We start from the raw sequence: 22,408 nt of genomic DNA on the forward strand, positions 1-22,408 counted from the left end.
ATCATTTGAAATATTAGATCCCCTGCCAACAGTTATTACTACTTGAGCCTTTGAAGAGCTCTATTAATAGGTTGTCACATTAATTCAACTGCTAAGTCAAAGAAATTCACATCCATCACCTACACCAGCACATTAAAAGGGTTTTATGGTCAATGCTTGAGCTTGGCTTGGGCTTCACACCTTGTTCTCAATGTTGTTGGAGCCAGGACCTCGGATGTACACCATAAGGCCTTGCCATCAAGATCAGTAACCATGGAGTTTAGTGAACTTGCGAAGATCATTAAAAAAAATGATTATGGATGGCTTGTTTCGAAATATTAAGGGTTGAACATGTTTTACTCCATTCATTTTCGAGACATTGTTGAACCTATTATCGAATAGATTCAAGTATCCTCGTATGGAAGAGTATGATGGGACAACCAACCCAAATAACCATCTTAATGTGTATACTAACTTCATGAATTTGCAAGCTACACTAGACCAAGTAATGTGTAAGACTTTTCTGCAAACTTTAACGAATGCTATCAAGGATTAGTTCTTGACCTTAGAGTCCAATTCCATAATCTCATTCTCATATTTAACCAATAAGTCCTTTGCCTACTTCGCAAATAATAAATGCATTCGGAAAATGATAACTTCTTTATGTAGCTTTGCCAAGGGCAAAATGTGACTATACGTGATTTTTATGATGAGGTTCAATAAAGAAAGTCTCCAAATACCCAACCTACATGTTACAATAGTTGTTTCTGCTCTAGCATATGCCATAAAGAGTGAGACATTCAAAATATCATTTCAAAGAATCTACAAAGTAAGTGACCAAGCTCCTAACCCGAGGTGAAATATACATTAATATGGAGAAAACATTGAATCCGAGGAAAATTGGCCTGACCTATGAAAGGGCCGAGCATAAAGGCAACATATTCGAGTCCTCAATAAGAAATTCCTCGAAATATGAAGAGGCGGGAAATACCACAGACATCATTCACCTGATCAACACTTCCAAGACCAACATCTCGATAGAGATCAAGGATATAGAGGAAACTGATGTGGGCTTCAAGGATGAAGGTCCCTCTTGATAGCCAAGACAAGAGCAAGTATTGTAACTTTCATCGGAATCATGGACATATTACGGAGAATTGCAAGGTGAAGGTCTCTCTTGACAGCAGAGGCAAGAGCAAGTATTGTGGCGTTCATCAGAATCATAGACACACTATGGAGAATTGCAAGGCCTTGCAGAGGGAGATTGAGGCCCTTTTTAAAAGAGTAGTCTTGAATTCTTATATTGGTCATGATAAACACTTTAGGAATGATCATGACGAGGCAAAAGCTCCTGAGGCCAAAGGCAGTGGTCTACCTATAGCAGGAACCATTAATATTATTATCGGGGGCATAGCATCATTAAGAGATTCGAACAGTGGACGAAAACAATATGCCTGATAATATACCTTGGATTCAAAAACAACACATGATAACCTCGAGGACATTACTTTCAGGACAAAGAATTTAAAAAAGTCTATCGTTTCCTCATAATGATACCTTGGTCATTTCAGCGATTGTAACTAACTTCGAGGTACTCTCTTGTGAGGCCTTTACTAAGATGGGAATTTTGGCTGAACAGTTAAAGGCAATCAAAACTCCTCTTCAGGGATTTGGTGTTAGTGTCATCATCCCGGAAGAGTCGTTGAGCTTCCTCAAACTTTAGGTTCTGATCAGAAACAGGTGATAGAGATCACATCTTTCTAAGTATTTCTTGCTTCGGTGACCTATAATGCCATCTTGGGAAGATCATTGCTCAATATGATTCAGGCTATTGTATCAACATTCCACATTTCTATGAAGTTTCCTACTAGTAATGGCATTGCGTGTCGTGTGTGGAGACCAGACAGTCGCTAGACAATGCTATGTAACTAACATTCGAAGAATAAGCACTAATGTCATGCAGCTTTCAGTGTATTTAATGATCATAACCATCATATGATGTAAAATGAGCTCCTAATCAAAGTTATACAAATATTTTAATATTAGTATATCAAAAATACTATATTCTTCATCATAGTTGCGAATGAATTTTTACTTGCCTCTTTGCCTTTGAGTGTGATCTTTCCATGGGATGTAGGTTAAGTCCTCTTTTCACCTAACGTCAGAAGATAATATGTATTACCATCTACTATTAAACACGATCCTCAATTCGATAACCCTAACATGCACCACTCCTTATTGTGAACATTAATGCCAAAATAGTTCAGATAATATTATTACTTCAAGTTACTGATTGTTCTCCAAAACAATCCCATAAATTCCATTATTTTTCCAAGTCTAATCATGAATGTCACTGTCATCTAATTGTCTCTAACGACCTAACACTTATTAAAATTAATTTTTCAAGCCTTGGAGATGATTAGTGGACATGTAAAGGTTTAAGTTATGTAAACTACCGAATTGAACAGAATCTGTTTTTTTTATTTTTAGTTGTTGCCATGTCCCATTTCATCTATCTTTTCACACCCTTAACTACATCCATTCATTCCCAATCTTTTACCACACTTATATAACATATATATGAATATAACTATGTCATGAATTCATCATAAGAACGGGATTTTCAACCTCAAGTTATGTCCTTTTTATAGCACATTGAATCAGGTAGCTTAGTGTGACTGTCTTTGGTTTGTTTTACTTATCATTTTACAAGTCAGTTTTTAACCTATTAAAACTTATTTCCATACCTATAAACCTTATATGAGAACATTGAAAGTGATACATTTACGTTCCCTTCAATGTATAAAATAAGATTCAAAGTTGTATTACTAAAATCCAGCAACTATTAATCTGTCCATATTGAGTTAACTCAAGTTCTTGCTACTAATTACCCTGTTTTGTCATAATTAAATCATCAAAACGCCTCAAAATGATCTCAATCAAGTCCAGTGGTTCAAGAGGTTAAAAACCCTTAAAAACACTAAAGAATAACCTCAAAATATTGAACTAACTCAGTTACCTAGACTTCCTATTCCAGCTTTCTGTTTTCTATTTTTCTTTGGCTCTTTTCCATTCTTTTTCACTTGGAATCAATTGGAGATGAGTTGAAGGAGTTGATATCTTATATAGGAGATAGATATCAAGTACTTAAGGAGCTTGAGTCGTGCATAATACTTAGGAATGAAGAAATTGGCTAGGTGTTTCCAAGCATAAGATGTTTTTGTATTAAAAATCAGATTTTACAACCATCACTGCAGTAGAAAATCAAGTGTATCTGACCTATCTTAGTGTGTATACAATCTAATTCCATATGATTCTAAAATAATTTGTAGAGTTAATTCCTTAACTATTCATTCGATTCCCTACCTGATTGGTGCCCGATTCTCTACCAACTTCAACAATTTTCACCTCAATATTTATAACGTCGCATAAACCTTATATTATTGTATTGTGACCATGTCACTACATGCCTCATGTCCCAAATATGTTAAAGACTTAGTTTGGGTTTATGGTGACCATGATTAACCGAATTAAAAGCAAGAAACTTTACCGATAATGATTCCAAAACTTTCAAGATCACAATCGTATAACACATCAATCTAACATCTAGATTAACCTAAATTTTCCATCATAACTCAATGTAAGATTCTCTACCTAGGTTGAGAGGTCGAAGACTAAAACCTCAAAATTTCGAATGCATCATTTTAAAAGAAAGCAATGAGGATAATTGATGTAAATGGCATTGTAATTAGCATGAAAGGCATGAATCATATTGGCCAAATGTGTAATATGAAGGTCGGGGTATTACATAAGTAGTATTTGATTTTCTATCATCCCTGTCACCTACAAGATGTACATCTACAAATATATTAAGTACTAAACCTTCATTAGAGGAATTAGAATTTAAACCTAAGTGAAGATCCATTCAAATGCATCAATAACCATTTCAAAACAATCCAATGTTAAAAGCCATATTAGCTATAAACCTAACTATAAAGATCCTTTTATAGCATTTTGATTTTTAACCGAAGGGATTCATTTAAATATATCCAGTGTTCATATTTGATTTATGCAGGGGCGGATTTAAAGGGGAGTTGTACTGGGCTACAACCCAGTGCAGCTCTGGTCCAGATACCATTTTTATGTGTAAATTTTGTGGGAAAAAAATTATAGCTCGGCCCAAAGTAAAAATTAGCCCACTTAAATGGATGAATTTTTAGTCCAATTTTTAAAATTAACCCACACACAATTTAACTCTAAAACGTCAAACCCATTTGCCATAATGCCATTCCCTTAAAAAGTTCAAACCTCAACCCAATAGGCAGTAACCCAATAGTTATACATCTGATCCGCCTCTTTTAGAATCTCAAATCTGAAATATCCATTCTCATGCTCCCGTTGGTTCTAGAAACGCCAAAGCCTGATGCTGAAGCCTTTGCAAGTAAAATTCTAGAAAGAAAACGGTACTGGTCATTAGCGGCAACCACGTTTGAGGTATTTTTGTTTCCTATTCATCACAATTCATCACTTTATCTTCATTGAAAGAAAATGATGATTTTGAAAATGTTGATTTGGAGCATTATGGAAATGAAAGGGAGTCTAATGAAGGGTGTTGATGCAGGTGACACATTGCCTATAGCTCACCCTGCTTGTAAATATAGTGGAACTGGAATTAATGACTTACAAGAAGGAGGTACTGTAAAATATTGATTAATGTTAGTCTGCTTGTTGCGTTATGTCACTAGGCAAACAAGCATACAAAAATCTGCATGATTAATTTCTTCAAATCCTATGTTTTAGACTCACCTTCACGTGTTCTATAAATAGAATTCTTATGTTAAAATTTTGAATTTTCTGGTTGCATTTATCTTTGTTCCTAGAAGAAAGTCATTATTTTGTACTCCAATGAGTCTATAAGATGAAGTATTTGTACATCACATTATCAGTGATATGGCAATACTAGATTGCTATATTTCCCTTTTTTCCTGCTTTCAGAAGCTATATTTTCTTATTTGTGTTTTTGAATAGGGGAAGACCAATTAGTAAAACTAGACCCTTGATATGAATTGTACAATATTTGTTGGCAATGCTGGAAGTTTGGAAGGAATGATCTGTGACAATTGACATGACTGTGGCCATGGTGGTGAGAACTTGGTTCTATCTTCTTAGGCAAAAGAGGCTGGAGCAAATGGCTATGATATGTCTCAAAGTTCTCCCAGGATTTAAGAAATCTGCTTGGGATCCTACTCAAACTGAAAGTAATGATTCCAATCGAGAAAATGAAAATGATAGATCATAGGAATCGTGCAGCACTTGGTGTTATGTGTCTTAGACGAAATTTAATTGAGATGTGAACTCCAGCTTTATATACAAGGCCTTGACATGATTGGGACTATGTTTGTTGTGTACTTTTCTAATGCAAAACTCGTCTGACTAAATTATGTATTCATGTGCTGCAAGTCAACGTGCTATTAATGTGACCTTAGACCATGGAGAACGAGTTGCAAAGAACTTGATTTTGGCTGGGAACACCGAACACGACAAAATAAAAGTGTAAAATCATATACAGGAATACTAATACTATGCGGGCCAAGATTATATTTTATTAGAAATCCAATATCTCGGGTGTAATTGTAATTGTGAGATTCATATCTAATGAGTTAGCCGGTTAGATTATTTCTGTTATCAATTTTGATCAGGTTTATAACAATAGTTTTGTTAGTATGATTTTATGGTTTTCATGTTTTATTTTTTTTAAATATAATTGAATATGACTTCATTTGTTTATTTCAGTGACTAGCTCTACAGTTACAAATGGAACATTGTCAGTCATCTCGTTCTTCTTCTTTAAAAAGCGGAAAACATTGTTCTCCTTCTTTAAAAAGGTTGGTGAATCTACCACAAGTACGCATTCTGAACCTATTATAGTTGAAGAGGATACTTCAGTTCATCATCCTCCAATTTTATCTCCTCAATTTGAGCCTAATTTGTCTCCACAACTTGGTTTACAACCACTTATTTTGATTGAAAGGGACCCTGGAAAAAAGGAAGCATATTAGTGAACATCCTATCAATTTACAAGATGAGATTAGACGGGCTTATCTACGAGCAGGGCCTTATCAACCAGTTTTGTTGAATTATCAGAAGTCAATATTTGGAAATCAAAATCATCGATTTAAAAAAAAATGGTCCAATCAGTTTCGGTGGTTGGAGTATTCACCTTCAACAAATAAAGCATATTGTTTTTACTGTTTTTTGTTTTCAAATGATGCTAATTTATCTAATAGTTCGGCATTGGTCATAGATGGATTTAACAATTGGAAGAGGGTTAACCAAGGAGACAAATGTGCATTTCTTACTCACATGGGTTCAACACCTTCATCGTTTCATAATATGTGTGTAAGAAGAGTTGAAGATTTAATGAGACCATCGGGACATATTGATAAAGTGATGAATGCTATAACAAGAGAGGAAGTTCTAAAAAATCGACTACGTCTGAAGACTACAAGTTCAAGTGTAAAGTGGCTAGCACTTCAAGGTTGTGCTTTCAGAGGTCATGACAAATCTTCATCATCGTTGTACCGTGGAAATTTTATTGAACTGGTGAAAGGTTTTGCAAAAATGAATATAGAAATTGGAGAAGTTGTATTGGATAAAGCTCCTCAAAATGCTACTTACACTAGTCCAAATGTTCAGAAAGAAATTTTGTACATTATGGCTAATAGAGTGCAACAGATGATTCGTGAGGAGCTTGGAGAAAATTATTTTTCTATTCTCATTGATGAAGCGCAAGACGAATCTAAAAGAGAACAAAATGGCCATTATCTTGTGATTTGTGAACAATGATGGTATTATAATAGAACGTTTCTTTGCGATCAAAAGCGTGAGTGACACTACATCATCGAATCTAAAAAATGAGATATGTGATGTTCTTGTTCGTCATGACCTTCAGGTTAAAAAAATTAGAAGCTAAGGCTATGATGGTGCTAGCAATATGTGTGGTACTTGGAACGGACTTCAAGCATTATTTCTTAATGAATGTCCATATGCTTACTATATCCATTGTTCTACCCACCGACTACAACTGACATTGGTTTCTGCAGCCAAGGATGTGATTTGTATTTGGAAATTCTTTTCTCATTTGGACAATATTGTTAATTTTATTACTTCTTCTCCTAAGCACATTAATGCATTACAAACTGCTCAAAGAAGAGAGCTTGAGGATATGTTGGCTAGTGGAGAACGACAATCTGGAAGCAGGATCAATCAAATTGGTAATTTGTGAAAATCAGGCTCTACTCGTTGGAGTTCACATTATGAATCAATAAAGAGTTTGATAGATATGTATGCTGCAACTTGCAAGGTACTTGAGTATCTTATAGTTCATTCTCTAAATGGAAGATCTCGTGCTGAGGCTCATGGTGTTTATGAAACTATTAAAAGCTTTGAATTTGTATTCTCATTGCATTTAAAGCATAAAATTTTGGGATTCAATGACATACTTTGTCAAGCTCTTCCAAAAAGATCTCAAGACATCCCTACGGCTATCAAATTTGTCTCCACCACAAAAGGTCTCCTTCAAGAATTTAGAGAAGATGGTTGGGAAGAATTTCTTAATGCGGTGAAAACTTTATGTTTAAGAAATGATGCTGATATACCCGACCTAAACTCGTTTTATAAGATTTATCGTCCTCGTGAAGAAGTTACGCTTGAGGGTCATTACCACTTTAATGTTTTTAATGAAGCCATAGATTTCCAAATGATGGAGTTAAATACAAGATTTAATGAACTATCAGTAGAACTCCTTTCTCTCACTGTTGCTTTGGATCCTCGAAATTCTTTTGAATCATTCAATGGGGACGATATTTTCAAGCTTGCAGAGAAGTTCTATCCTTGTGATTTTTCACAACAAGAGCTTCATTCTTTGAGGTTTGTGATCCTCGATTTCAAGTGTCTTCACTTTCTGAATTATGCAAGCTTCTAGTTGCAAGTAGAAGGTCAGAGAATTACATTGTTCTCACTAAATTGATTCGTCTTGTCCTAACACTACCTGTATCTATAGCAACTACTGAGCGAGCTTTTTCAGCAGTGAAACATGTAAAGACAGCAATTCATAATAGAATGGAGGATGAGTTTTTTGCCGATTGTATGATGCTCTACATTGAACGAGAATTTGCCGAGAAAATAGATGTAGATTCTATTATCGACAAGTTTTATGCAGTTAAAGCTTAACGGGCACAACTTCAGTGGGTAATATCGTAATGAAATTTTATGTTGTATACTTTATAAAAAAATTTGCATATATATTTTAAATTTTAGCCCCCCTCAACATAATTTTCTGGATCCGCCCTTGGATTTATGATTACCAATATCCAAAAAAATTGTGTTATATCAGTTAAAGTTAGTAATAATCTATATCTAATTAAATATGCAGTTTTTTTGTGAATGATCTTTTATTTACTCTTTACTACTTGTCCATGATAAGAAATCTCATCGAATGTCAAAGTTGAAAAAGAGAACTCAAATTTCTCTCGTCGAAGTCCTAATTAGTCCTAAAGTAAAAATTTTGGATGACTTTTAACTGAATTATGGGAATAATATCGGTACGTTTTCGAACAGTGCTGCACATGTAGGTCTGCATTACAAGGGGACAGTTGTCCTCCTATTATGGACAATCCGAACATTTTCTATGTACAAAGAATATATCTAAGAGATTATCTGTTTAGTATATTTTACAATTTAAAGAGTATCTATAAATTTATAAAGTAAAAATAAGTCCTCCAACATGCTCTTTATATTTAACACTCAATTTTACTACTGTCGGAATATATTTATTGTTTTTTCCCATCTTCTGTCTTCGCTAGCTTCTCTCTAAATTATTTTATTATTTTTAGTCTTTAAAATTAAATTATTTTGAATGTGTTTGATTATAGAGGGTGAGTTTATCTCTCTAAATTTGATAGTCAAACTAACTATTTATTCTAAAATGTTAAATTAAAAAGTTTTTTGGGGCATAATTTTAAGGGTTGAGTCTTAAAATAGAAAGCATCTTATATCCAGTGTTAAGGCAATCAAGAACATTTAGATAATTCACAAGTTAACACAACCGTTTTCGTCAATTCACATTTACATCTAGTAAAGTTTTTCGAAATGTTAAAAACAACAAGTTTAAGAACCAGTTTGCAAAATTCTTAGATAAACTCAGAAAGCTTCATATATCAAAGCTAAAAGATCCAATAAGTTTTACTTTATCTTACTCTGTAGGAAAATCTTATATTATTAATGTTTTAATTGACTTTATGGTAAGAATTTACCTAATACAATCTTCAGACTACGAGAAATTAGGTTTGGGAGAGCCAAAAGGAAACCACAATAATTTTACAGTTGGATGAAAAATCAATCAAACACCCTCTAGGGGTAGTTGAGGATGTGCCCGTCAAAGTGTTAAATTTCATCTTTCTAGTTGTTAGGTTTTGCTACCCAATAATTTGGGCGATGATTTAAAATAATTGTCAGATTATTTATCATACCATGGACTTGGTTCGACTCGAAAACAAACTACACTTTTGGATGGCTAGGGTTGAGGTTGGATGGTTCTTTGCTTAGTTGGACCATTTAGTGATTAATATGAAGTTGGATATTAGCCCATTAGTTTAGGCTAATTGGTAGCCCACTTAGTAAACCTTTAACCCAAGTGGAGTGATCTAAACTAACCTTATATATATATGCCATCTTCTTGCAGTCATTTTCTTGGATGGTTGACGTGTGTGTCTTGAGAGAGGGAAGAACCTAGAGATAAAGAGACGGCCGAAAGGTGAGGGGGGCAGCCGGCTTGGTGGTTACTGGAGTGAGTCCACCATTATTACTTCTTCTTCCCATTACCACTACCATCTATGGGGTCTGAGAGAGCTCGGGGCAATCCAAAGTGCAGTGGAAGTTTTGGGTTGAGCAGAGGTAAATCAGTGTTCGTTTAATTATTTTCTGATCCCGAATTTAAGATTTATCGAGGGATTTCCACAACAAATGGTATCAGAGCTTGTGTAGTCAAGAAATCTGTGAAAAATCTGGTGAAAAAGTGGCTGGAAGTGGTCCAAAATTGATCTAGAAATTAAAGCAGAAAGCTATCCAGATTTTTGCATTTTCTGATCGGACATGTTTTAGCGTTTTTCGACCAAGCCAAAAAGATTTTGGAAAAGCGGATACCACTGATGGACTATGTAGGTGGAGACAAAGTCGGAAGGATAGAGCATTGCCGGAGTCGCCAGCGCCGGCACTGGCACATGGGAACACTGGCGAGGAGCTTGTGGCTGCGTCGGAAGGATTTCGACGAGGGTGCCAAAAGACAGAATGTTTCTGGTGATGAGTCGGACCCTACGGTGTTGTCGGATTTAAGTTTTGAGCAATGCAGTGAAAGTTGGATGATTTTGCCCTTGAACGTTCGGGTGTCAAATACTGTTTTGTGTTGCTACGATTGCTAGTGACTTTAGGATGAATAGTGACAATCCTAAAGTGGTGAATTCAAGTCTCTCGATATTTACGAACCTTCAGACATGGTCCACTCGATATCGTATTCTTTGCCTTTTATTATTGTAGTTAAAATTAATGTGTAGGTTAATTATTTATTTTTTGCATTAAAAGTAATTGTGTAGGGTGACGTTAGATTTGGGTTACCGTGAAGGGATAATCATTGCCTGTTCCTAGACCTATGAATTATTTGCCTTAAATTCTTTGTGAATTTGTTGTCAATTTTTCTACACGCTTAGAATTGCGTGTGATCTTAGAAAAGTTTATTTGATCATTCTATGTGAATTATACTTTGCTTGTGGTCATCATTTGGTATTGATGGCATGCATAAGTCTAAGGCAAGTGGGAAAAAATGTGTTTTAACTGTGGTAAAATTAGACATAGTTGAAAATAGACTGCCATAAAAATGATAATAAAAGATAAGATAAGATGAGATTTGAGGCGAATGTGACTTTAGGGCAAAGTGGTGTCCCTAATGAGGTTTATGAGAAAGTAAGCCTGGTTACTGCATTGCATCTCTGTGTAAACCTTTCTGCATGTATGTAATTGCTTAATTCTGTTGCGTTGATATGTTACACTTTCAATATGTTTAATGTGTGTAGTTGCTTAAATTAGAATGATTTATTACTTTGTGTGATGTGTTTGCATGCATAGGGAGTTGAGATTTGTCGTGTACTCTGTTTGTTCTGTGAGTAATGCGAGGGTGTGGTAGTGAAAAGAAAGATGAGCAGCCATTTTCTCCTCCATCTTTGCGAGCCTATGTAGTTTGTGAGATTGTGTGAGGCAACTATGTTAGAGTTATCTTCTTTCTCTTTGTGAGCCTGCTTTGTGAGTGTAGTGAAATAACCAAATCCTTTATTCGATTCTCTTTATGAGTGTCACATTCACCCTTTCCTTTGTGGATTTTTGGAGCATTAGTGATTGGAGTAACCTTGGGGTGTGTGGGTCTATTTAAATTGAGCCCTAACCTTTGTGGTCACCGAAAGGTATTAATTTGCCATAGTGAGTTTATGATGCACTAGCAATGAGGACGTCTTTTGGTAAGGTGGAGTATAAATGCTTAGGGGTACTTTGTGGTTTGTACCGGGGATGTGGAGTGTGACATTTGGATCAGGAGTGGAAATGTAATTAAACGTCTAAAATCATTTATCTGTAAAGAGATCCTAATTAGATGGAATGTGAGAGACACTTCTATAATAACTTCTATAAAGTGGAGACCCATTATCCATGTAGGTTAGTAGAAGTGATATGGTGATAAAAGATTATCCTAAGAACTTAGGATCTATTGTGACTTGCCAGTTAGACATGAGTTGAGTGATCATCTAGTGAGCATTGTGAGCGATGAGAGAAAATATGTGTTCTTAAGGTGGAAGTAATACGAATGGGATAGGTTAAGTGTGGTGAGATCTTTTTAGGAATCATTTATGCATTTGTTGCATATGTGTTTAACCATGTGTTGATTAGCTTGGTGTTAATTTATGGTTCTATGTAAACGTGATTTTAAAAAGATCTGTGTATGTTATCCTATATAATATCTTCATCGCATGATTATTTATTCACTGTGAATACTTGTTTCCACATGGGTGTTCTTGACCTTAGCCCTTGTGAGTACATGGAACAGGTATGATATGTGTTTCAGGTTTGAAACACGAGGTAAGGCCTGTGATACCAATTTTACTGGATTACCTTAATTGTGCAAGTATAAACTTTGTGTTTTGTTTGCCTGCAGATTATTGGGCATCAAGGTGGAGATTGTAGGGTTTTGATACTCAATAATCCGAGCGATAATTTAAAATGGTTGTCGGATTATTTATTTACACCATGGATTTGGCTCGACTAAAAAATGACCTACATTTTCGGATGGTTCCGGTTGGGATTGGATGGTTCTTTGGTTAGTTGGACCATTTTGTAATTAATATGAAGTTGGATATTAGCCCATTAGTTTAGGTTAATTGGTAACCCACTTAGTGAATCTTTGGCCCAATTGTAGTGACCTAAACTAATCCTATATATATATACCATCTTCTTGCAGCCATTTTCTTGGATGTTGGGCGTGTGTGTGTTGAAAGAGGGAAGAGTTGAGAAAGAGAGATGGCCGAAAGATGAGGGGGCAGTCGGGTTGGTGGTTGTTGGAGTGAGTCCACCATTGTTTCTTTATCTTCTTCCCATTACCACCACCATCTCTTCTCCTTTGTGGGGTTTGAGAGAGCTCGAGGCAGTCCAAAATGTAATGGAAGTTTTGGGTCGAGTCAAGGTAAACCGATGATAGTTTGATTATTTTCTGAGCCCAGAATCAAGATTCATCGAGGGATTTCTGCGACACTAGTTGATTTCATTATCCTTGATATAGAAGAAATAAAAATAGTTCGATAATCTTGGGAATGCTATTTTTGACAATTGATGTATATGCATACATTTTGGAAAGGGTAAGTTCATATTAAGGGTGGAAAACAAATAATGAAGTTTTCAACCTCTATATTCCAACCAATTAACATACTTACCTCAAGGAATGCAAAAAGGATTGATCATGAAGAAAATGATGATTATGGAAATTATCGGTGCAAAAAGGAGTTGGTAGATTGGTTGGAGCAATTAAGGACTAATATGAAAAATTGAAAGTTTGGAATGATGGATTAGGAAACATCTACAAGGGCAGCCGTTGCAATGCTAAAAATTCACTTTTCAATCCAACATCAAAGTCGAGCTTCTTCCTCTTATTTATTGTGCTTTTGAAGATATAGATACTTTGTTCTCTTTTGTATGCTAGTAGTTAATTAAGGCATCTTCATTTTTACGCACATATCATTGAGGATAGTACATGATTTAGAATATCTTTGGCACGACACATGCACTATATTGGCACGAATACAAGTTTCAATATGCAACTCAATTTGCAATTGTATACTTAAATTTGTCCCTACTTGCAGCCGTAAAATGTGGAAGCATCCATATCTGCACCCTCTATTTTTTGTCCACCCTCGTCCCTACAGTTTCTTGTTGATTTTGATGTTTTTGAGCTTAATATGAATGATTCTATATTATTATATTACTAATGAATGGATTTTGATCATTTTATAGGAGCAAGACACCTAAACACACAAGCCGTCAAAGGACAAAGGAAAGGATGCCGCCACATTGACCATCTAGCTCTTAAAAATTTTGCTCGAAATCAACCTTCACTGCAGACGCACTCACATCTGGGGAATATCGATTTCTCTACTTTTTTTCCTTTTATATTACTGGATAATATTTTGAGATATTGAGGGCAAATTCTAATTTAAGTTTGGAGTGGGAAAAAATATTGAATTTTTATTACTTTGGCATGATTGTTGTGAAATTTTATTGGTTTATTATATATGAATAAAAAAGTAAAAAAATAAAAATAATTTTTTTTAAAAATTCAGAATTATTTTTCTTTTTTAATTTGCTTGCGCGTGTAGTTTAGGTTGCCTCGTCAGTAATGATATATATATTTGGAACTATATGTTCATTTACGAATTGTGGATAGGTTATAGAATTAATTGATACTTATTTATGTAGATTTGCTATTATTTTCACACTTGAACTAAGTTTTGAATTTTGAAACAGTAAGTTGATCCATGCTTTGAATAGGTTGAAATAGTTAAACTGAGAATGTTAAACACAAACATGATTATATATACATCCTTAAACCATTTTGGGTATAGTTTGGGGGTGATTGAACATTTATAGGAAGATATTAAGATGAATGGGGAGTTCATGTGTGTAAATTCTTTTGTAGATTGACTTTGGCCAATAAGATGGAAAATTAGATGAGAAACCTAAGTTAAATGTCGGTTTAAAAAAGGAAAAAATTACCATGATTCATGAGGCAATAGATGCATAATTAAACCCGAAATATTTATTTACTTTTGACAAATGATTAGTAGCCTAGTTGAGTTTTGGTGGTTGAATAATCAAAGGTATAGAAAAATCGTAATTCATTGATATATTGACTTTGTAGTTAGTGAGATTTATTCAAACTAGATAGGATGATGATTACTATATAAATTAAACGTTAGATCATACATCAAAGAGGATACAAAAGAACAATTTTGAGAGTATGTATTTCACGAGTGAAGAAATGATAAATTTGACTATTGCGGGTCGAGAATTGAAGGAACATGTATTTATAATGCTTTACTTAATTCTTCACATGTCCACATTAACTTTATAATGGATAAGTAAAAATTAATTTTTGTATTGTGATTTTGAAGCTATTCATAGATTTGACACAAGGATTTCAATCATGAAACAAACGACACGTTCGGTTATTGCATTCTTACTTGTTGAGATATGTTATTATTTTGTATGAGGACAAACATAAGCACAAGTTTGAAGTGTTTGATAAGTGTATTTTATGTGTTTATCTAGACCTTTAAATATAATCATTTATGAGTGCTTTTAATAAATTATAACTTAATCTCTTGTATATATTATTTTTAGGTAAAACTCAATGATTTGATCATGAATTTCGAAGAAAAAACAAAAATCAGCTAAAAATGATGATTTCTAAAGTTCAATGATTAAATTGTAAATATCTAAAGTTAATTCGAACTAAGGACTGATGATTGAAGATCAAAAAAGATCAATTGGATGATGTTAGAAGCTAAACGAAGAAAATTACTCGGGGGGGGGGGGGGTTCAATCAGACAAAGAAGCAAAGTTTTGGACTAATTTGCAGTCCCAAATTTAGTACCATGCAAATGCAGGATGAGAAGCCATGCATTACAATACCAAATTTTTGTGAACTTGAGATCAACTATTCAAGACGATACCACCACAATCACTAGTCAGTTGACGTGACTGTTTCCTTATTTGATTAAAACTCTTTTGGAAATCAAATTAGACTCTCTCAACCCAATTTCAGGCTCTTTAAGTACAAAGCAAGGGTAGCCATTAAAGACTCCTCTCAAATGCATTTCATATCACATGATAATATAGAAATCTATCAATTATGAGAGATCAATTCACCATAATTCAAAGAAGAACGAACCTGGTAAGGATGTGAAGGCAACTATCATCAAGAGCTTGACGAATCAAAACTCAAAATTGAAAATCAAAAACAAGAAATTGCTTTGATGTAGTTCTCGTATTTTATATATATATATATATATTCCGAATGATGTTTTCTCATTATTTTTCTTGTAATATCATTAAAAAAACATGCTATGCTAGAGTTTCTTGTATTGAAATAAAGATGAAATCTTTTGTTGATTAACTTTAATAAAAGACCAATTAGTTTAGTTAATTTATGTTCTTAATTGATCTTGTATGCTTTGTTAAATTATATAATTACTTTCCACCAATAGAGTAATTAGTTGTTATATTTTTGGGAGGATCATAATATATTTAGAACACTACAATTTCAACACATGACAAATAATTATTAGGAATAATATATATGCGTGTGCAATCATATGGATAATGGTAAGATATGATGTATTACTTTGCATATAAATTCGAAATAAAAATATGACCAAGTCATGCTTAAAATATGTGTAAGTTACTCTTCAAGAGATTGTTAAATAAAAGTGAATTATTTATTATCAAGAATAACAGATTCATTGAATTATAAAGGTCAATAATTGAAAATAGGATAACAATGGGTGAATTTGAAATTTCAACACATACTTCACATTTTAGTTGAAACATTCTTAGATAATTAGTAGATTACTTAAAAATAAATAAAGAAATTAAATATATCATGTTACATTTATATTCAAATTCGATAACTTATTAGTTTAATTCAATTTAAAGTTTATAAATTCTAGGGGTCTTCCTGTCTTTTCAGATAAAGAAGATTTCTTTTGGAGACATGTTGAGAATTTACTTATTATGCACAGCGGAATTAAAAACAAATTTCAATTCTCACTTGGAATCATTTTTGTATTTAGATAAGAATTGTGATAAAAGTTATACCTTTTTGAGATCTATAAGCTCTTTTGCTTTTCCCTTGTTCTACCAGCTTTGATCTGCCACCCTCAACTATCCAATTATCCAACCTTCAATAGAATTCCACACAGAGAACAGATTGTAACCACCAGGATTTTTCTCTCTTGTGCTAGCAAGAATTATTAGAATCTCTACAAATTGAAAACTCTAGCCATATATTTATATAAGCTCAAACGAGCTTAGCCTGATCCGATCCAATATTTAATTAACCCATTTAATTAAATTCGACCGTGAATTAATTAATTCAATTAATTAATTCGTGCCTATAAATAAGTAAACCATTTAATTAATTTATCCAACACTTATTAGATTAATTAATTAACAAATTACAATCTTCCAATTCTCTTTTTGTGTGCAACACATCAGGTTCCCGATCACGATATCTAACAACATAAAATATTATTTTGATATAATTAAAATTGATAAATTAAAACACCCTTTTAATTTATCACCAATTCATACTTGCTGTCCCAGATTGATATCTAACAATGTGTTGGGGCAATACATGTGACGAAAAATGTCACGTGGTATGACAACACCAAACTTATTTGTTTATCATGAATCTATAATCATTTCGTCAATATGATCCGATCAATTACGAGACATGAAAATGTGTTGATCTCGATCATCGATTATATCTTTCATTCTACTATTAAGTCTATATAAGTCAAAAACTCATTTTCGACTTTTGAGTATATATTGGCTAAGGATTTCGTTATCGACTTAATTAAATGAAATGCAGATCATAATCTCTTACTATCTAAGAGTGACGAATCATCTATTGGTCATTCACAACCTTCATATAATTCTTAACATACCGAACGATGTTGTATTAGCGACCATTGGTAGAGCAACATCCAACACCGTCAAAGCATGACCGTTCTCATACAAGGCACTATGACAACCTCAACTCAAAGGACAAATTTCACTATCAAACGTTAGAGATTAACCACTGACATTTAGATAGTTATTCACGTGGAATTTCTTTACGGGTCTCTATAGCAAAATATCCACGCGTTCATTTAAATATTACCACGCTTTAGCTTGTGAGATCAGCTACTTACTTTACAAGTAAGAAATGTCACACATGATGACCTATCCGTAATAACGATTTATGTATCTCGTTATTACTTACGACCATAGATTATTTAAAATCCAATCATATGTAATTTGTATCTCACAATCACAACTCCTTGTGATTAACAAATTATTGAAAACTTGAATCTTTGGACTCTATTATTTAACATTATTCATCAGAATATTAATTTAAAAAATAATAGATCTTGCCAAAAATAAATACATTAAACATATTAAAATTATTTACAACCTAAATCGATTGGATTTAGGGCATAACACTTACAAAACGATATTATTTATTCGCTACATTATTATTTGTCAATGATTTAGTATGTTTGCGTGATTTCAGCGACCATATCTCTTGTGGGTTTCAGAGAGTGATGAGTTTTCCTAGCCTTTTATCCCTTGTTAGATTCTTTCTATTTTATTTGGGTGGTGAGCTATGTTGCATATCTTATCCCTTAGGTTAATTCCTTTGAGTGGCCAATTGATAATTAAGTGCTTGTGTTTGGGTTACATCCTTTTTCTTCCCATGCTTCTGGGACAAGATTTCTCAAGTTATATCTTGTTCGTTTGATTTTTGATAAGTGGACGAGACCGTGAACAAGTAATAAAGTAGTAAATAGAGTATCAAACCCATGAGAACTCTGTATTTGATCAAGTTCATATTAATAGCAACCTTACCCTTAGTTTGAGCCCCATTCTTTTTACGAGAATGCATTTTTGAATAGTGTATTGATAAAAAGTGTGTTATTAAAAAATAAGAAAAAGTTTTGAATTTACGTGTAATATTATTTATTGAAAAATGTGTAGTTGAATTGATGTCAAAATACTATTTAAGAATGTATTTTTTCAAATGAATAGGGCTCAAACAGGGCTTAATCGAATAGCAATAGATTTTGACTTTTCTATACTAATATCTAAATTATCAATTAAATTAGAAAGCGATTTAATTGGTTTTTTCAAAAATGTGAACGTATTACTAAGACGTCGAATCCCCATTGTTATTTCATTTTTAGTATAACAATTAAATCGACAATTTGAAATCATTCATATTGGTCAATGTTCATAATTTAATTGAAAGCCTCCATCGATAGCGGTCAAATATATTCCCCTCATGTGACCCTTCTATCTCTCGATGAAAGATATAAACATGATAAATACATTAACAAGTACTAAAATACCTATTGAAACCATGTAAAGTATAGATGCATCTGTCTACTCTCTATCAAACCTTACAATGTGATGTGATCCAGTACACGCAAGCGTTGAAGTCAAGTCGAATGTCAAGCCCGGGGAAAGATCCATTATAGTCGATAGTGGACCGATGACGTGATCGAGGGTGAAGCGAGTAAAAGAGGCATTGGGATTGCTCGTCAAGGCAACCGTTGATGAAATCATGTTCGGGATTCAAAATGGAGCAAGTTTTCATGTTGGGATCGAAAGCCGAAGAAGTTTGGATAATGTGTTAAAAATGGACGAAAATGGAGCCGAAGTGAATAACCATGGGACCGCATAGTTCTCCACCTCTTGCGTTTGCATAGATAGGGGAAAGGTGTCAATTGACTGAACATGGTTGTTCTATACGGCCGCATGGAATTGAACCATGCGACCGCATAGGTCTATTTCAAGGAGGATTTCTCCAAATTTCATGAATTTTCCTTTTTTTGATAGAATTTATTTCTTTCCATAATTTTAGCATATTTTGGAAATTATGCACGTTTTTACCATATCTTAGGGTTTTAGTATAAATACTCATTATTATTCATTGTATTGTAACTTTTGGCATTATTATTATTGAGGGGCTTTTAATGCGTTCTTCCTATGTTCTTCAATTGGACAATCTACGAACTTATCAAGATTTAAATCTTATGGCGTTCAAAGCAATCGGGTGAGATTCACATATTTTTACATAATCAAGAGGTCTGCACATCATCGACGATTCGGGTTGCTTGGTTCCAAATTTATTTAGTTTAATCCAAAACCTTGTTTTGGCTTTCTTGGGTCAATTTTTTATCTTGATCGTGGGTTTGGTAGCGTTTACCTATACGGGTTCACATCACTTGGTATCAGAACTTAGGCTCCAATCCAAGGTTATATCCATTTTAAATTCTTGTTGAGTTAGTTATCTTTTCTCCTTTTTTTTTTTTGTTCTTGGTGTTCTTCGGGTCAGTAATTAATTTTGATTCGTCGATCCAAAAAAATCTCAAAAGTTGTTTTTGGATTCAATTTGCATCCAAATCAATTTCTGTTTGTTGCTTTAGCGTCGTTGTTGATTTTTCTATCTCAAGAGTAAAAAAAATTACTGCTCATCGTATGATACTATTCATCCGTATAGTAAAAAAAATCCAAATTTAAAAAAAATTGTCATTATTGTTATTGATCTTGGGAATTTACCGACTTCATTAGCCCCTTTTTTATTATTTTTGTCTAATTCAATTCTCCAGCCAATTTTTTCTTCTATTTTGTGTTCTTGAGTCAGTTTCTTTGTTTTGTAATTGTTAATCAAGTTATTCTAAATTCTTTGGGCTTATAATCTCGCTCACATCGGTTTGGATTCCACTGATTAAAATTTTGATTGAGTTCCAAATTGTTCTTTCTGGGTACTTGGTGAAAGCAACAAGTGGTAAAAGGCAAAGTGGTGAGAACAATCGAGCGAAAAATCCATATTGAGTGAATTTCGAGTGAAATTTGTGAGGCAAAAAAAATAGACTTAGGATGTCGGACAAGGAAGGATCAAATTCGAGAATGATCGATGACCGAATTACTATGCTGGAGGATTCAGAGGATATTTCGAGATGTGAGGGATCAATTGGATAGGCTGGACATGCGGTTGGAAAGGCTAAATCCAATTCTTGCTAATGTACGAATGGGTGGTCCTAATGCACGGAGACAAGGTAGACGGGAATGTAGGATGGAGGAACATAGTGCTCTTGAAGTTGGTAGGATAGATGAAGATGCGATTGTGGATGCGAAGATTGGAAGGGGGGAAATAGAGGAGTTAGACAAGAAAGGAGAGGTAGGAATTTTAATGGAGACGAGGTGGACGGAAATTTGGGGAACATTAAAATGATCATTCCTTCATTCGAGGGGAGGAGTGATCCAGAGGCATATTTGGAGTGGGAGAAGGAAATTAAATTGATCTTCGATTGTCACAATTACTCAAGGGAGAAAGGTGAAAATTGCAGTCCTTGAGTTCACCGATTTTGCCATTATTTGGTCGGATCAAGTGATGATTATGAGGCAGAGAAGTAGGGAGCGCCCTATCAACACATGGGAGGAATTGAAAACTATAATGCGGAAGAGATTTGTACCTAATCACTAATACTGGGAGCTTCATAAAAAATTGCAAAATTAATGCCAAGGCTCTAGGAGTGTGGAAGATTACCATAAGGAGATGGAAATGCTAATGATTAGGGCAAATGTGGAGGAGGATAGGGAAGCCACAATGGCTCGATTTTTAGTAGGTTGAACAGCGACATCGTAAATGTAGTGGAATTACAGCACTATGTGGAAATTGAAGATATGCTACATGTGGCCATAAAGGTAGAGAGGCAGTTGAAGTGAAAAGGGACAGCAAGATACAAGTCTGGATCTTTGGGTTCTAATTCTTCTTGGAAACTGAAGTAAGAAAATAACAAAGGAGATGGAACTGTTGCAAGAGGGAGAACTGAGGTACCAAGAGGCAAGGAAGAGGGTGCTAGCAAAGCTATATCAAAGGGGGAATCATAGCCATCAAGAAACAAGGATATCAAATGTTTTGGTTACTTAGGAATGGGTCACATTGCTTCTCAATGCCCAAACAAGAAAACAATAATTCTGTGGGATAACGGGGGAGTGGAAACTGAAAGTAAAGGTGATTATGCCGACATGCCAAAATTGGAGGATGCTGATGAAGAAGGTTCCATAGAGTATGCGGTTGGTGGTAAGTTGCTGGTCATGAGGCAAGCTCTCAGTGCTCAAATCAAGGCGAATGACTTGGAACAGCAACGAGAAAACTTATTCCACACAAGGTGTCACTTCAAGGGCAAGGTATGTAGTGTAATAATTAATGGAGGAAGTTGTACTAACGTGGCTAGTAGTAATATGGTGGAAAAATTGGGTTTAACATTACTAAAGCATCCTCGGCCCTATAAATTACAATGGTTAAATGAATGTGGGGAAATCAAGGTGACAAAAAAGGGTGTTAATTAATTTTTCCATTGGTAAATATTAAGATGAGGTGATGTGTGATGTTATACCTATACATACGGGGCGTATCTTGTTAGGAAGACTATGAAAATACGATAGGAAGGCAATGCATGATTGGTATAAGTATAAGTATAGTTTTGTGGAAGATGGGAGGTCTGTCACTCTTGTGCCATTAACACCGGCACAAGTATATGAGGATCAAATTCAACTGAAAAATGAAGAAGAATCAAGAGTAAGGGAGTTAGAAAAAAAGAGAGAAAATAGTGAGATGACCAATAGAAAGGAGAAGAGAGTGGCACCACATGAGAGAAAAGAAAGTGAGTCTTCTGTGAGGAGAGAAAAGTCGAAACAAAATTTCTTTGTGAGAGGGAGTGAATTAAAATGGGCAATAATAGAGAGACAACAAATGATACTATTGGTTTACAAGTAGTCACTCCTCAACTTTGAGGAGCCTAACACATCCCTCCCTAGTTTGACTATTTCTTTGTTACAGGAATTTGAAGATGTATTTTCGGAGGACGTACCTAGTGGGTTACCACCCATTAGGGGAATTGAGCACCAAATTGATTTTCATACCTAGGTCTATCATTCCTAATCGACCAGCTTATCGAAATAATCCAGAGGAGACAAACGAGATTCAAAGACAAGTGGATTAATTGATGGG

The 22,408-nt window shown here is 34.3% G+C and overlaps 1 protein-coding gene across 1 annotated transcript; it reads left to right on the forward strand.

Annotated features, from left to right (window-relative positions):
• Window positions 1-6,973: 6,973 nt before the first annotated feature.
• On the forward strand, window positions 6,974-8,211 carry LOC111400380. Its single transcript, XM_023027796.1, has 3 exons — window positions 6,974-7,253; window positions 7,320-7,908; window positions 7,974-8,211. The coding sequence occupies exons 1-3, from the start codon at window positions 6,974-6,976 to the stop codon at window positions 8,209-8,211; spliced, it is 1,107 nt and encodes a 368-aa protein (XP_022883564.1).
• Window positions 8,212-22,408: the final 14,197 nt, after the last annotated feature.

This window comes from Olea europaea, chromosome 10 (genome assembly GCF_002742605.1).
Source record: "Olea europaea var. sylvestris chromosome 10, O_europaea_v1, whole genome shotgun sequence".
Classification (NCBI taxonomy): domain Eukaryota; kingdom Viridiplantae; phylum Streptophyta; class Magnoliopsida; order Lamiales; family Oleaceae; genus Olea; species Olea europaea.

Excerpts from the sequence above, each read along its gene's own strand:
- LOC111400380 (XM_023027796.1), top strand. The coding sequence starts at position 6,974 with ATGTGTGGTACTTGGAACGGACTTCAAGCATTATTTCTTAATGAATGT. Across the intron at positions 7,254-7,319 it reads AAGCAGGATCAATCAAATTG|ATATGTATGCTGCAACTTGC; the intron begins GTAATTTGTGAA and ends AGAGTTTGATAG. Across the intron at positions 7,909-7,973 it reads CAAGAGCTTCATTCTTTGAG|AAGGTCAGAGAATTACATTG; the intron begins GTTTGTGATCCT and ends AGTTGCAAGTAG.